The sequence below is a fragment of the Sceloporus occidentalis genome, unplaced genomic scaffold (genome assembly GCF_023333645.1).
Source record: "Sceloporus occidentalis isolate IW3139 unplaced genomic scaffold, rSceOcc1.0.p SCAF_4, whole genome shotgun sequence".
Lineage (NCBI taxonomy): Eukaryota > Metazoa > Chordata > Lepidosauria > Squamata > Phrynosomatidae > Sceloporus > Sceloporus occidentalis.
The window spans coordinates 149549874-149564367 of NW_028316984.1; the positions used below are offsets into that span (position 1 = coordinate 149549874).

Here is a 14494-nt window from a genome sequence, read left to right on the forward strand (position 1 = left end):
TATACAGTAAGTATGGGTCCCAGATTTACCTAGTGGCCTGTTTGCTCCCTGTGGGTTCAGAGTGTAAGCATGGATAGTCATCTTTTTCTTCTTGATGGTCTGGTTCTTTTTCTGGAGCATTTGCATCAAGCATAGGCTCTCAATACAGCTGGCCAATAAGGAACTGAATGTCTGGCACCCCTGTAATGGACGTTAGAAGGGAAGTCTTCTCTTCCATCCATCAAAGGAGAGTGTAAGTGATGAATGGTCTACCAGCCAGTCTTTTGGAGACAGCTCTAAGTTTTTATATGACTCAAAGAGTTATTATATTAAAGTAATTTTTAGCTAGATTACAAAGATATAGCTGTTTAATGTGGAAAATCAGTATGCAAAGGGATCTTTCAGCACCTTTGAGACTGAAAGACAGAAATTAGTAGCATGAGCTCTCATAGACTTGAGTCTATTTCCTCAGATGCCTTAGATTAGTTAGAGTAAACTGGCTAGGCTTCCCTAACTTGCCTAGCCTAAATGAAGATCTAGGAATTGTACAATTAACAACCAGTGTCATAGAATGTTTTCACAGTTTACATGGCTATTACCTTTTATCATGTTATTCCAGCTTTTGGAAACTGACTGGCTGGTGAAGAGTTTTGATGTGGGAGGAGGGAACAGGACTGTGCTTCTTCACTGATATGCTTTTTAAACTGTGTTTGATTCAGTTACGTTTTAATTTATTTGTGTTTTAATATTGTACTGTACTGTGTTTTTATATGCACATGTTTTCTAATCTAGAGTCCCAGCTCTAGGGGAGAAAGTGGTGGTATAAATCAAAATACCATTTCACCCAGAGGATACACAGCGTGTGTTTGAGAGCTGTGCAGAATTTGTTCTGATTTGCTGTCCTAAACTAATATGCAGACTGGAATATAATTACCTTTCATTTCTTGCATTTTTCTGAATCCTGCAGTTTATACAGTGTATATACATTGGGGGAAATTGTGCACGAAAGTGCATATATTTAGGAAAAACTAAGCAGACAGAATAATCCATCTCTATTAATAGGTATACAGATGTAGATGCTGATAAAATAACAATGTATTGGGGTGCTGCAGCCCATCATGGCTCCCAGGTGCATGTTAATAGGTACTTAAGAAAATGTACTTATTATTTAGTTTTATGTCAGAAACGTAGGCAAAATAATTCCATATCTGTGACAAACAGATAGTTGCCTAAATTGAGAGGTGAAAACCCTGTAAATATATTCTAGATAGTAGAGCGTCTCAATTTAAATTGAATTTATTGTATTTGCCAGCTAATTATGATTCCTATAGAACCTAACATACATTATATTTTATTCTTACTATGTAAGGGAGCAAATCTCAAGCAATTTGTGTCATCTGCATGATCTACATAGGACTCTGTCAATCATTTCTGATTCTTTAGTGCAATGATTATCATTTCAAAGACAGAAAATAACATTGAGGATAATGGCTTTTCTGTTGTCCATTATCTCTAACTGGCTTCATGTAATTACTAGCAGGTGTTCTCATTTACCCTGAGTGTCAATATTTTGAAGCATATTTATTAAAAAGAGGATATGTCTGTTATGTTTTCTGCCTATTTTATAATTGTGAGATCACAATTTTAACATTTTGTACTTTTCAGAAAGATGGTTTTACAATTATGGATCAGAATCCTATCATATCTCCAAATATATGTATACATCAGTGACCAATATAAGTCATTATTTCATTAGTTAAGAAATACTGCCAAATGTCTCTGAACTTTCATTATTATTATTATTATTATTATTATTATTATCATTTATTCAATAATGTATGTGGTAAACCCTTCTCTAAATGCATTTCTTGCAAATTAGATGTACATGTATTAGATGTACTTGTTATGTAAAGAAAGTTGAGAAATGCTTACTTGGGACAAAATAACAGATTATTGCAAAATATTGCAAAAGCAAAATCTGAAAATACATTGAGCCCATGTCATATGCAGATGCACTTTATGCAGCTTTCAGCTTATGCTGAAAGCCAGATGCCATAAAAGGCAATGGCATGCATGTGCACGGCACACACACCATGCTGCGCTGCATGCACAAGCATCCGCAGAATTTCCCTTATGTGGGGGTAGCAGCAGAACAAATCCCCCGCATGAGGGAAGGGCGCCCTGTAACTGGTTACAAACATTTGGCTACTTATAATTCATTCCTTTTACCAATAATCAATGTATAAGTACGTCACTAATGAAACCACATTGCAATTGTAACTTAACAAGAGATGATCTCATTCTTTCTAAGTTTCCTGTATAGTTAAGAGGATGTGACCTAATACAGGAATATCATAAACCTCATGGTGTTTTGTGAATGTTGGGATGATGACCAATGAGATGGGAGAAGAATGTGGCTTGCAACAGTAGTTTAAAAAAATAGCTGTAAAATAACTGTATAGTAAGTTTTTGAGAAATGTCATTAATTACCCTTTAAAGTTACTTTCTGTGCTCAGTGCAAATCCATCATATGAGTACTTTGTCAAAGATGCAGACCATAAGACTATATGCACTTATGCCCTTAGTAACTGCACTTATCCTGCTATACCCTAAATGAATAATTCTTACCTCTCCCAACAAAATATATGAGGTTACATGATTTTTGTTTGCCTACTATGTACCCCACATTTGGGTTGAAAACTCATTCTCTTTTGATGTGAAAGATTACTAATTCTGAACTCAGAATGGCAGGTAGTCATATAAGAAGCCAAGTGTGTGGAAATTATTGTTTATCTTCAAATAAGAAGATTAGTTTCAGAGTGTCAGGCATGCTGATTTGGTAACCACTCTTCTTGAGACTCGCTTTTTGAAATAAGATGAAAAATGCTTCAGAGATCATTTCCCTACTTTCATCCCCCATGACCTTCAGTTGGTTGGTCAGATTTTCATGTTTGTGGAATCTGCCTTGTTTTTCATTAAAAAAAAAACATGGCTGTACCAACTAGAGCCTAGTGAAAAAATGCACTTAAAATTAAAGAATTCTGAGGGTTGGAATTTTTTGTATGGTTTTTTTTTGTGTGTACCCAAACTAATACTAATTTTAGCTGTAATAATTATATTTTTAGCTGTAATGTTGCTGCTATTTTTAGGCAATTGGGAAGCAGAAATTTTTTCTGATTTATTGAGGATGAAGTATAACCTTCTAAGTACTTCCAGATTTTGTAAAACTGCAACTTCCACCAGACTTAGGCCATTGTGAGCAATATCTGGAGAATTGCAGTTTGCCCAGCTCTGATGTACTATAACCAGAGATTACCAATAGATCCAGATGTATATCCTGCCCATCCCTGGCCTATATAACAAGTGGGAAGGAAGGGGTGTGATTTTTAATTTTTAATTTGAGTACTAAGATGTCTGAGGCTGGCACTGACTGTAATAATTTCCATGTTTGTACTATGGAAAAAAAGAAAATATAGGTAGCAGCATTTACATTCTTGTCACAGGGTCTGGAGATTTTGCATCCATTTCAGTTGTATATTTAGTAACGAAAGAAGAGACAGACAGTAGGCTGCCATGTCTGTTGCTTAGACTTTCTCTGCCAGCTGGCATATCATTATCATCAACTAGCAACTACTAGGATGTCAGCTGCTTACATACTACTCTCATCTGTGCACAAAATGCATATTTCTGTGAACTGAAAACATCTTTCACTAACTGAAGCCAAATGGAACAATCTTGTCTTGGCAAACCAGAGTTTAGTGCATTACCTGCTCAGTTTGTGATCCACTAAACTAAATGTAGTATATCAGGCTTGCATGATGCTTGACAGTTGGAGTCTTTTGGGCAGTACTGGGGAAAGGTGTGGCATTTTAAGAAAAAGGTTTTCAAAATTTGTCTGGAGGCCATGTAGTACCCTTTGTGCACTCCTGTCCTACAGCAATTGTGTACGTTGAGTTGTAATGTGCCATAGCTGTTTTCCACAATTCTCAGAGGACTTACAGGCAGAGTTCACTTTCTCCAGCCAAAGAGAATCTTGCTTAAAGTTAAAATCTCAGTGACAGCAATGGGAGAAACTTTGTTCCTTTATATTTATAAACCATTTATATTTATAAATTTATTATCAGAGGGAAGACTACTCTGCATTGTGAGTGCATCACACTGCTAAATGCCATGCTCCAAAAGGACTGTGGAGTGGACCTCAAAAGTATGTAGCAACACCAAGACAGCCTCTTCAGATGACCTTAATGACCAATGGATGGATAAAGGAGAAGCCAGTCTTTCAGATAGGCTTTATATACTAACAGGAAGAACCTGCTCTGTAATTAATGCAGCAATTGAAATCAATTATTGCCTACTTTGGAATCAACCCAAACTCTATACTAAATATTATGATTGTTCTTTTAAGATGGCTTAAATGAACCTCTTTTATTCTGAAGAAAAAGTAAATATGGACCCTCATCTAGAATGAACTCATGGTCGATGTAAGGTACTTTCAGTTTTTCAAAACAATTACCCTAGGCAAATAGTAACTCAGATTGTGCCCAAATTTTCTTCTTGCTGTCACTGTCCTTTTAAAACCGACCATTATTTAAGAATGTTAAATTATCACAACCAATGCTGTAGGGTGAAATTCTTTTTCTATATAGATTTTTAGACATTTCCACTTCCAAATTAACTTTTAGTATAAAATTTCTTCAATGGAGGAATGGAAAACCTGTGACCTTCTAGATATCATTAGACTACAAGTTCAGTCACCCCACTAGGAATAATAGGAGCTGGAGTCCAACCATGTCTGGAAGGCCACAGGTTTCTCACACTTGGCATAATCATAAATATTTATGTATAAATAGCCATTAGGATGTAAAGTGTTGACATGAGAGGATGTTTAAGATAATGAACTCCTTTCTGCCCCAGCCATTCTCTCTTTGTTATTGATAGACTTCCAGTGTGTTCTAGGGGGACCCTGACTATTACTTCTGACAACTCTTCTGGTATCCAGTGTGAAAAATACCAGCCGTGCAGGAATTTTGTTCAGGCTGATTTAGGTAGCCTGAGCTACCTAGTTTGATAATTTGTAATTCTGACCATATGTACTTCTTCTCATAAAAGGCTATAAATATAATGCTTGCTTTGTTCTGAAGTGAACCCATATTATTCTTAAATTATGTAATATTAAGGGTATTTGCAGTTTAAAATAAGATACTAGAGGGGGGAAAGCTTTGTGAGTTCACCCTGGTCATATCTTTGGAGCATACCTACAATTTGTAGAGGCATCTCAGAGTAGTAGTTTCAGATGTCATATTGCTTTGTATGAGGTATAGTCTGGAAAAATTTTACTTCAAACTAGGCATGCCTAATGTGGTTTATGACAGCCTATGAATTTTCCTCTGAAAAGGGTCAGTCTGGAGGTCAGTGAATGCTATACAAATTGTACTCTACTTAAGCCTATAATTACCCCTATTAGATGTTAATCTGCTGCCAAGTTAATCAAATAATGTGTAGAACTTTAGAAATGTCTACAATAAACTTAAAATTTAACTGAAACTTAGGCTCTGATTTTTTTTCCTGCCTTGTATTATTTTTAAAAAAGAAGAAAGAGGGGAAAAAAAGAAATCCAAACCACTCCACTTATTCTGAGAATATTCTTAAGAGTTAAAATTAAAATTGGGCACACTGTAGCTATAGATAAACAGAGCTAAATTCCATTGATTACAAAGATAGACTGAAACACATTATTTTTTCCTCAATGAAATTAGTGAAAGGTAAAATTGCTTTATTTTGGATAGATAATAGGCACAGATATTATTTCCTATTCTGTGAGATGGTGTGTCCCCAAAGTATCCTGAAACTCATGCCAGGTCACACTTACTTGCTTGAGTATCATGCTAAATGTCACAAGTAATCTAAAAATATTAGTAAAACGCTGTGGGGACTTCTTTTGCTTGGTTTCAAAGACTTTTTTTTAGACATCTTAGATTCATTGAACCGTGGATAGATTTTCTCTCCTTACAGTGATGTGACTTTATTTTATAATCCAGGCTGAGCCTATTCCTGTATTTGAAAACAAACACAGCAAAGAAAAATGAAAAGCAAGTTAATACAATTGCAAATTAATTTACAAATTTTATTTTTTTACTTCCCTTTACTTTTCACATTTACATGGACGTTTAAACTGACCCAGTGTTTTTATTTCCAGCTTATCAAACTGTTGGATGGAAAGAGATCACAAGCTGTTGGAATTTTAATATCCAGTTTACATTTGGACATGAAGGATATACAGCAAGGTGAATACTGCTTGCATTTTTATCACTGCATTGTATGTGGATATGCTTTTTCAAGTTGGTCTCTCTTCCTTACAGTAATTCAGCTGAAACCATTCAGATAGTACATTTCATATCAAACTGTGACTGAGATTCTACATCATATGGACAGAGAGTGACACTCCACCAATGCAGTTCTTTCTATTACTGCTCCCATGAAAGACAGCTTCCTGGTGTCTTTGCACAACCCTGTAGCAATTTAGCAGTCATGGTACCCAGTGGAAGATTGGGAGTGGCTAGGTGAATGTGAAGAATGCTTGGGCAAATCAGACTGCAGTTCTATTAACTTCCATGAGTGCATCCTGTGGAATCCTGGGGTTTGTAGTTTGGTGAGGCACTGGAACTCTGTGGCTGTGGATTCTAAATACCTTCCTTAAACTGCTAATCCCAAGATTTCATCAGATTAAACCATAGCAGAAAGCACTACAGTATAACTCAAATGTGAAAGCCCCCTAAATGGTGGCAGGAGCTCACACTGGTACTATGAATCTGCCTTTCATGCTGTGTATCTCAAATCAGGAGAGCAACGGGATATAACCTAAATAAATAAATGTGTGGGAAGAGGCATTGTACAGGGAGGTAATGAATATCTCCATGCATAACAAACATAAAGACTGGCATAGCCCCATGTAAGCATATGTTACCAACTAGCCATTCTTAAAAGTATTACTTTTTTTGTACTGCACCTCTCAGAATTTCCTGTGCCATCCGGGAATTATTTGAGAAATTCTGATTACCATATATACTCAACTATAAGTAGATCTCATGTGTACGTTGAGGGCAGGTTTTGGGGCCAAAATTATGGATTTTGACCTGTGGATAAATTGAGGTTAAAACTTAGGGGCATATAACTAAGGATGAAGCAAAAGAAAACAATGGCAACGAATTTGCAAAATTCCAGTAAGTGTAACTGCACTCACAGTAAAGGCTGGACGGATGAGAGAGCAGAAGGAAGTCAGTGGTTCCATGACAGATTACACTCCTGGCTTTCAGCAGGGGATGGTTCTCTTTTTATAAGAGTCAAAGTACATACTTACATTGACCCATGGATGTTGACTTAGGTTTTTTGGGTTAATTTTTTGACTAAAATTTCTAGACATATACATGAGTATATACAGTATACCTTTGTAGATGTTTTTGTACATTTCTTAGAATATGAAAAGTCATTCCATATTCATTAGCTGTTTCCCACTGTCCCCACTCCATTACACCTGAAGCTGGAAATCAGAGGTGCACTCGTTCTGAGCAGGAAGTTCCATTTGGCTCTCCCTGATCATACTATAGCTGCTGATAGATTCCATCTAACATCATTTCCTCTAATCCATTTTAAGCCACCTAAGATCACTAGCTTAGGTGGCTTTAAAAATGGATTAGAGGAAGTAGTGTTCATCACTCTAATGTGTGGCTATGGCTTTCATAACTGATTGTGCAGTGTATCAGGTAGTAATATCTTTTGTTTGTCTGGAAATCCACACCCAACCAATTTCATTGGGAGATCCCAAATGTTATGAGAAAGAGGATGAGGGGAAGTGCTGTGTGTTTTGCCTTTCTCCATAGTATGCATCATTTTGTATAAACTGTGGTCAGCATGTTTACCATTTTTCTTAAAATAAATGCCCCAAATACTTTGCTTCCTCTTGTAGGAAAGATCCATCAAACTATTTTGCATTCTCAATCACCCTTCACCTAAGTGAAAGTAAGCAATCTTGTTCTAGTGATCAGTTCTGCCTCTGAAGTAGTACTCCTGTACAAATCTCCCTCTCTGCTTTTCTTGCCACAGTTATCATCATTAACAGACAATAAAACAGTCAGCTCCTGGGCAAAACTACTCAACCCATGAGTTTGATTATTTTCTTTCTGATTCTAAGCTGTGATGCCAGTGGTCACTGATGCACTGAGGCTGGGAGAAGTAATGCTTCCTAAAACTAAATACAATGGAGTAGTAAAATAATGTCCCTTATATAACATGACAAAGGATTTGCTTTTGGGATTTTAAAAAAATATATTTTCAAGCCATGGAGGCAGAATCTATGGATATGGATGATCAGCTGTATTGCATCAGTCTCATATATTGTTTGTTACATTACATTACATTACATTACAGAAAGACAGTTGGATTTGAAAACAAAGAATATATTATATCAGCTGCAACAACAGGAAGCTGCCATTTACCAAGACTGTCAGCCAATCTAACTCATTATTTTTACCTACTGCCTGACAGCAGCGGTTATAGTAATGTTTTTCGGCTTTTCTGCTCTTGAAGGCTGTCGTATCATCAGGTATCCATACAAGGATAAGGAGATAATGAAAATAAACAGTAGCAAAAATGTAGTGGTTCTTAAGGGTGCTGCAGGGTTTTCCCTTGAGAATACTTTATCTTTAGCTATCTGTAACCCTTGCAAATGACATACTTCACCGTTTTCATATTGTCATGTAGTGGTAGTATACATAACTCTCTACATCTGGAATACAGATGTTTCAGTTTGCATTTGATTACTAGCCAACAAATTGAAGACTGCCACTTTAGTGGGAGGAATCACCCACAGATGTTTCTTAGAAGGTAGCAACATTTTCTGTTACAGAAAAAGGTAGTCTTTACTGGCCAAAACACAACAATGTTAAGTAAGCAGAATATTCCTGTAAACTTGTAAAACCTGTAAACTGTAAAATTCCTGTTTGCTGTACCCTATTAATAGGAATTTAAGAAATCAAATCATGAGACACAACCTCTGATTAATACAGAGGTTGTGTCTCATGAAAGAAACATATAATACAAGGAAATGTACCTGGAGTTGCCACAGTTCATGATTCCATTTAAGATGAAAAGATTGAATGGGAGCAACTGCTATCATAAAAAGTGATTTCACACTAGGTACCATGCCAAATAGACTAAAAACAGAAATTTTCCCAAAAAACTTGGAAGTTTAACAAATTGGCTCAGATCAGTTCAGGATGTCAACCTTGTGGTAAATTACAAGTTTGATCAAAATTGGTTCATAAATGGGAATCTAGAGTGGGAAATATAGATATCTGAAGTGTTAGATGTAGGTATCCCAAAAGTATTATATGACTCAGTGCCTAATAGCTTAATATAGTCCTTGTTTTGTTCCTGTTGGATAACATGCTAAGTTTGCTGAGTCTGTGATGAAGTATGTAGCTTTCTACAGCATAACATGCAAACACTTCCAGATTGATATAAAACTATGGAGTTTATCACACTAGCGAGTTTCCGTGGGAAAAATGGGATTTAAACAAGAGTTAAGTTAAATTCGATTGCAAACAGAACCCACAAATTCGGGACGTTTATCACACGTAATGGCTGCCAAAGTGAAATAACGTGACGTTAACCCGAAGTTAAACCAGAGAAAAATGCGACCTTTTTACTTTCTGAATTTTCTGAAAGTAAAAAGCTGCTATTTTTCTCCAGTTTAACTTCACGTTATTTCACGTTAACAGTAACATCATGTGATAAACTTCGGGCATTTCTGGGTTTTCTCCAATTTAACTCTCCTTTAAATCCCATTTTCTTGAGGGATCTTGCTAGTGTGAAAAATGTATATGTGTTCTTGCAATATAGGCCCCGGACAGACCGCCCCAAAAGGGCGGCCTGCTGACGGCCTATTTTCTTCTGCAGGGAAGCCACAGATGCCAAACCGCACGAAAAAGAACACAGAAATACATGGATGCCATGTGGCGCTTATGTAACAATGGTGGCGCCCATGTACACAAGGCCCTGCCATTGTTACGCCGCCTGTATGTAGTGGGGTTAGGGACCGTGCGGTTGCTGCGCAGTCATAAACCCTAAATTCAGCTCCGGTACGCCGCTTGTCTGTACCATGCCATAGTTTCCTGGTTTTTGATGGATTTTGCCAGTTATTGTGACCTCTGTATCTACTTTTTCCATTCTTGAATGGGGGAGTGTTGTTTGTATATTTCCTGGATATATATTAAAGCTCTTCCAAAGGTTTTGTTAAACTGGGGTGTGGTTTCCTATGGTAGGCATATAGTTTGAAGGGCAAGTTTATTCCTCTTTGAATTAAAAAAAATAGTTATAGTGCAAAAGTTTGACTTCACTGATGCACTGTAGCATTATAGGTAAAAAAAGATTTTAAAAAATGTAAGAGAAGAGATAGGATTATTTGTTCTCCTATATCTCAGAATTAATTAGGATTCTACTCAAGAATGGGAATAAAATCTTGTGGCTGGCATCTGGAATTGCCTGGAAATAGTCCAAGGAAACAAAACCATTGACTGGATATTTAATTATCTGAGAACTACATCAAACAATACTTCAACGTCTCAGCACATTTGCTCCATCTGAAAGAATCCCCAGGCATATAGTATCAATATATTAGAATATGACATTGCTTCTCTCTGGCTTGTTCACAGACCTTTTGGGTCTTCAACACCATTACTGACAGGAACAATTGCTGACTGGAAGAAGTATTTCTTCATAGTATTTGAAAACACTATATTTTTGAAGGAGCTGCCATATACAGAGCCTCTTCAGTAGTCTATTCAGCTAGTACTGTCAGTTCAGTCAGAAATTTACTATTATCTCAAGCAGCGTTATATGTCCTGGTCTTCATTAACCGGAGGCCAAATCTGATGGCCTGATGCTGGGTCTTCATTCATGCAGATCATGCATTTTACTGAACAGCGGGAGCTTTGTAAATGCAGTCCGCCCTTCTTATACATGGATTTTTAAGACACAGGTTCAAGCATCCACGGTTTGAAAATGTTCAAAAAAAGTATAAATTTCAAATATCAAATCTTCATTTTCCATTTTTTATAAGGGACACCATTTTGCTATGTCATTATATTTAATGGGACTTGAGCATACATGGATTTTGTTATCCACAGGGGATCTTGGAACCAAGCCCCAGCATATAACAAGGGTCCACTGTAATTCTGTCACTGACCTTTATGTTTGTTCCTTATTCTCAGAGATCACCACCTCAGCAGGTTTGTAATTCAACCGTAAAGGACCTTTCAAGCATCACTACAATACATTTCATGTAAAATTTATCATTTTCCAGACGTCCTCTATCTGTTCAATGAAAATGGCACACTGAGTTCTGTCCTGTTCAGAGAAAATGTTGGGATAGTTTTTCATTGAAAATCTTCTCCCTGGTGTAACAAAGAACTATGGAGAGTTTGCAACTTCACAAGTTCAGCTGAGAAATCTGTGAATTAACTAGATTTAAACGAAAATAATTTATGAGGAATTTCAGTAAACACACTGCTGTTATAGCAAGTTATACATTGTGTAACTTTGATTGAGGTAGACTTATAGCCAGAACAGATCAGTATAAAAAGCTGGCTTGGGGTTGTGGCGTACAGATGACGTATACCCCCAAGACGCCTGGAAACTGGCTTCAAGTAGCCCAGCTGCCAAGATGCGAACTGGCTTATGTGAGATCTGACAGCACAGAGTTTATACAGCGCACGCCTCTGGAGTGCCTTTAAGCCAGCTGTTTGCCACTCCTTTTTCAGCCGGCAAAAAAGCAGATGGGCCACTGCGTGCGGTTGCTGCAGCCCCAGTCCGGCTTCAGAAGGGGCAGTCTGTTTCACCCCTGAGTCTATGAAAGTTTATACTACAAGATCCCTTTGAATACTGATGCACACTAACATGGCTATGTCTTTGAAATTATATTATTTTACTATAGTATATATTTTCTGACAAACTGTAATACACAACTCAGCTAGGCTGTGAGTTGCTGTCCAAGAATCTCTAAAACATAACTCAGAAGTTAGGAAACAATTTCCTTTAAAAGTTATTTCTTTTGTTCTTAATAATTTGCAGCATGTGTCTTTTGTGAATCTGCCTGTGGGGACCTAGCCTGATGTGGTTGCCTGAGTCATTTGCTCAAGACATCATGCAGCAATTGAGCTTTTCTAACCTTCTGAGCCCACCTTATATCTCAGCTGCTTTTTTGTCTCATAAATCTTACACTACTTTTACACTGAATTGAAGGATTTGGTGTATCTGAAATAAGCAGTCTGGATCTGTTAACTTTTTTGCCATTGTGGAATTTATCTTTACTAATTGAACTTGGGTTGGATTTGTGATACAGTCTTTAAAAAAAATAAACTGGCAATGTCATCCTAGTTTGTAAAAGAGAAAAAGAAAATAGCTTTCATAATTATTCTAGTAACAGATACCACTATCATCCCAGTTTGTTAAATAGGAAAAGAAAATAACTTTAATAGTTCTTCTAGAATTACTACTTCGTTTTTCATATGCTTAGAAGCTAGTAATGTATGTATGAACTAGCAGATAAATTATTTATAAATGTATGCTAATTAAAATCCATTTTATGTTAAAGGAATCTTTGCAGTCACATCTTAACTGTAAAGGCCTGCCGTTTTATTGTCTTTCCAGTCAGTTCATACTATGCCACAAAGCTTGTTAAATCCTTCCTTTTTTGTATTGTTTTCGTGGAAAGAAATAGTGAGCTAAGAAATAATCTCTTTTATTGTATTTTAACCAGTTTTTAAAGTAAAACGAGTAACAATTTATTTGCACACTGTTGCCTTCTTTTGTAATGGAGATGGTAAGTATTTTTTATGTACACCACTTAGTTTTCAACACGTGATGTTGATCTGTTTTTTGTCCCTTTTGACGGTTATTATGTCCTAATGGGCACAACACTGTGCTAATTATCCTTATGTATATAAATTCTTCTTGTTGTGAGCAGACACCATAGGGTCACATAAAAATGTTTGCCTCAATTTCCCTACAAAAAAGGACTTCAGAAACCAGACTTGTCCCAGTAACAGATTTTTAAAGGTAGAGGAACCCAATAAAATTACCAGCTTCTCACAGCATGTGTCTATTTCCTTTTGACATATTGAGAGGTGTAACTGAGATATTCTAACCCAACTGACAATGTGTGGAGGAGAGCTCACTAAGATTAAATGTAAAAATGAGATTTTAGGAACTGTTCTGGAATCCAACATCCAAATGCCCTAGGCCTCAACACAATCATTCTTCCTTAGCAAATGCTAAGGTGTGCAAAACTGAAGCTTATTTTATTAGAAGGTACTTCCTGTCAAAGTTATTCTTTTTTTGACACCACACAGCTGTGCATCACTTTCCATTTTGAAAAAGGACATCAGACTGAGTCAAAGTTCAAGCTTCAGGAGCTAAACAGTCTTTAGAATATGGGGAACTGCCTCAGCGGAGGTATTACAACAGTTTGGTATTAGCAGTATCTCTTGATCATAACCCACTGAAGTTAGTGAGGACACTAATTTATTCCATGTTGATATTGGGATCTATAAGTGCGATTCTGTGAGCTGTTATGTCAATAAAGTATGTATGGGATTACTTTGGTTTTTAATGGGGATAATTTCATTAATGCATACTCTCTGGTTGACTGAGGAGGTATGTGGACTAATACAACTATATAATGTGAATAGATGATTTCAAGTTAAATTAGCTGGAAAATGTGATTAAATATTTGATGTTTCTTACTTATTGTTTTGATAATTTAGAAACTATATGTTGGACCATTATTCCTGCCTATTTTAATATATCTAGTTTGCATATATGTTTATTTATAAAATACAGTCTTCCCTCCAAATTTGTGGGGGAACCGTTACAGACCCACTCACCCACCCATGAATTTGGAAATTCACATATATTCAAGGCCCATAGTTTTGAATGGCCACGTGCTCCTGCATGTGGCCATATGCATGTGTCACGGACACATGCCCCATTAACTTTAATGGAGGTTGCCCCTCCATGAATAATCAAAACCACAGATCTCAAATCAGTGAAAGTGGAGGGGCAACTGTATATCTAACACAATTTCTGAATAAATTACAAAACAAACAAACAAACAAGCTTCATTTATATACCGCTTCATATCACCTAAGCAGTGTCTAAGCGGTTTACAACTGTGAACTAGTTTGCCCCCAACAATCTGGGTACTCATTTTAGCGACCTCGGAAGGATGCAAGCCTGAGTCAAGCTTGAGCCCTTTTGCTGGTATTGAACTCGCAACCTTGTGGTTTTGAGTGAGTGGCTGCAGTACAGGCATTTAACCACTGTGCCACCAGATTTCAACATCTTACAAATGTAAGTGAAATGACTTATCCTGGGTATGATGTATCTACAATGCATATGTGCAGGATGGCCTTAGTATCAGGCAGGGTGATTATCCTTTAATGACCATATACATTGTACC

General features: G+C 36.8%; 1 protein-coding gene across 4 annotated transcripts in view; it reads left to right on the forward strand.

Annotated features, from left to right (window-relative positions):
- Positions 1–14494, forward strand: part of FMN1 (formin 1) — a 220154-nt gene that overhangs the window by 140577 nt on the left and 65083 nt on the right. For all 4 annotated transcript variants that reach the window (XM_089521999.1, XM_089522001.1, XM_089522000.1 and 1 more), the window contains one exon: positions 6176–6263. In XM_089521999.1, the coding sequence (XP_089378125.1) occupies positions 6176–6263 (88 nt within the window). The remainder of the gene's footprint in view (positions 1–6175; positions 6264–14494) is intronic.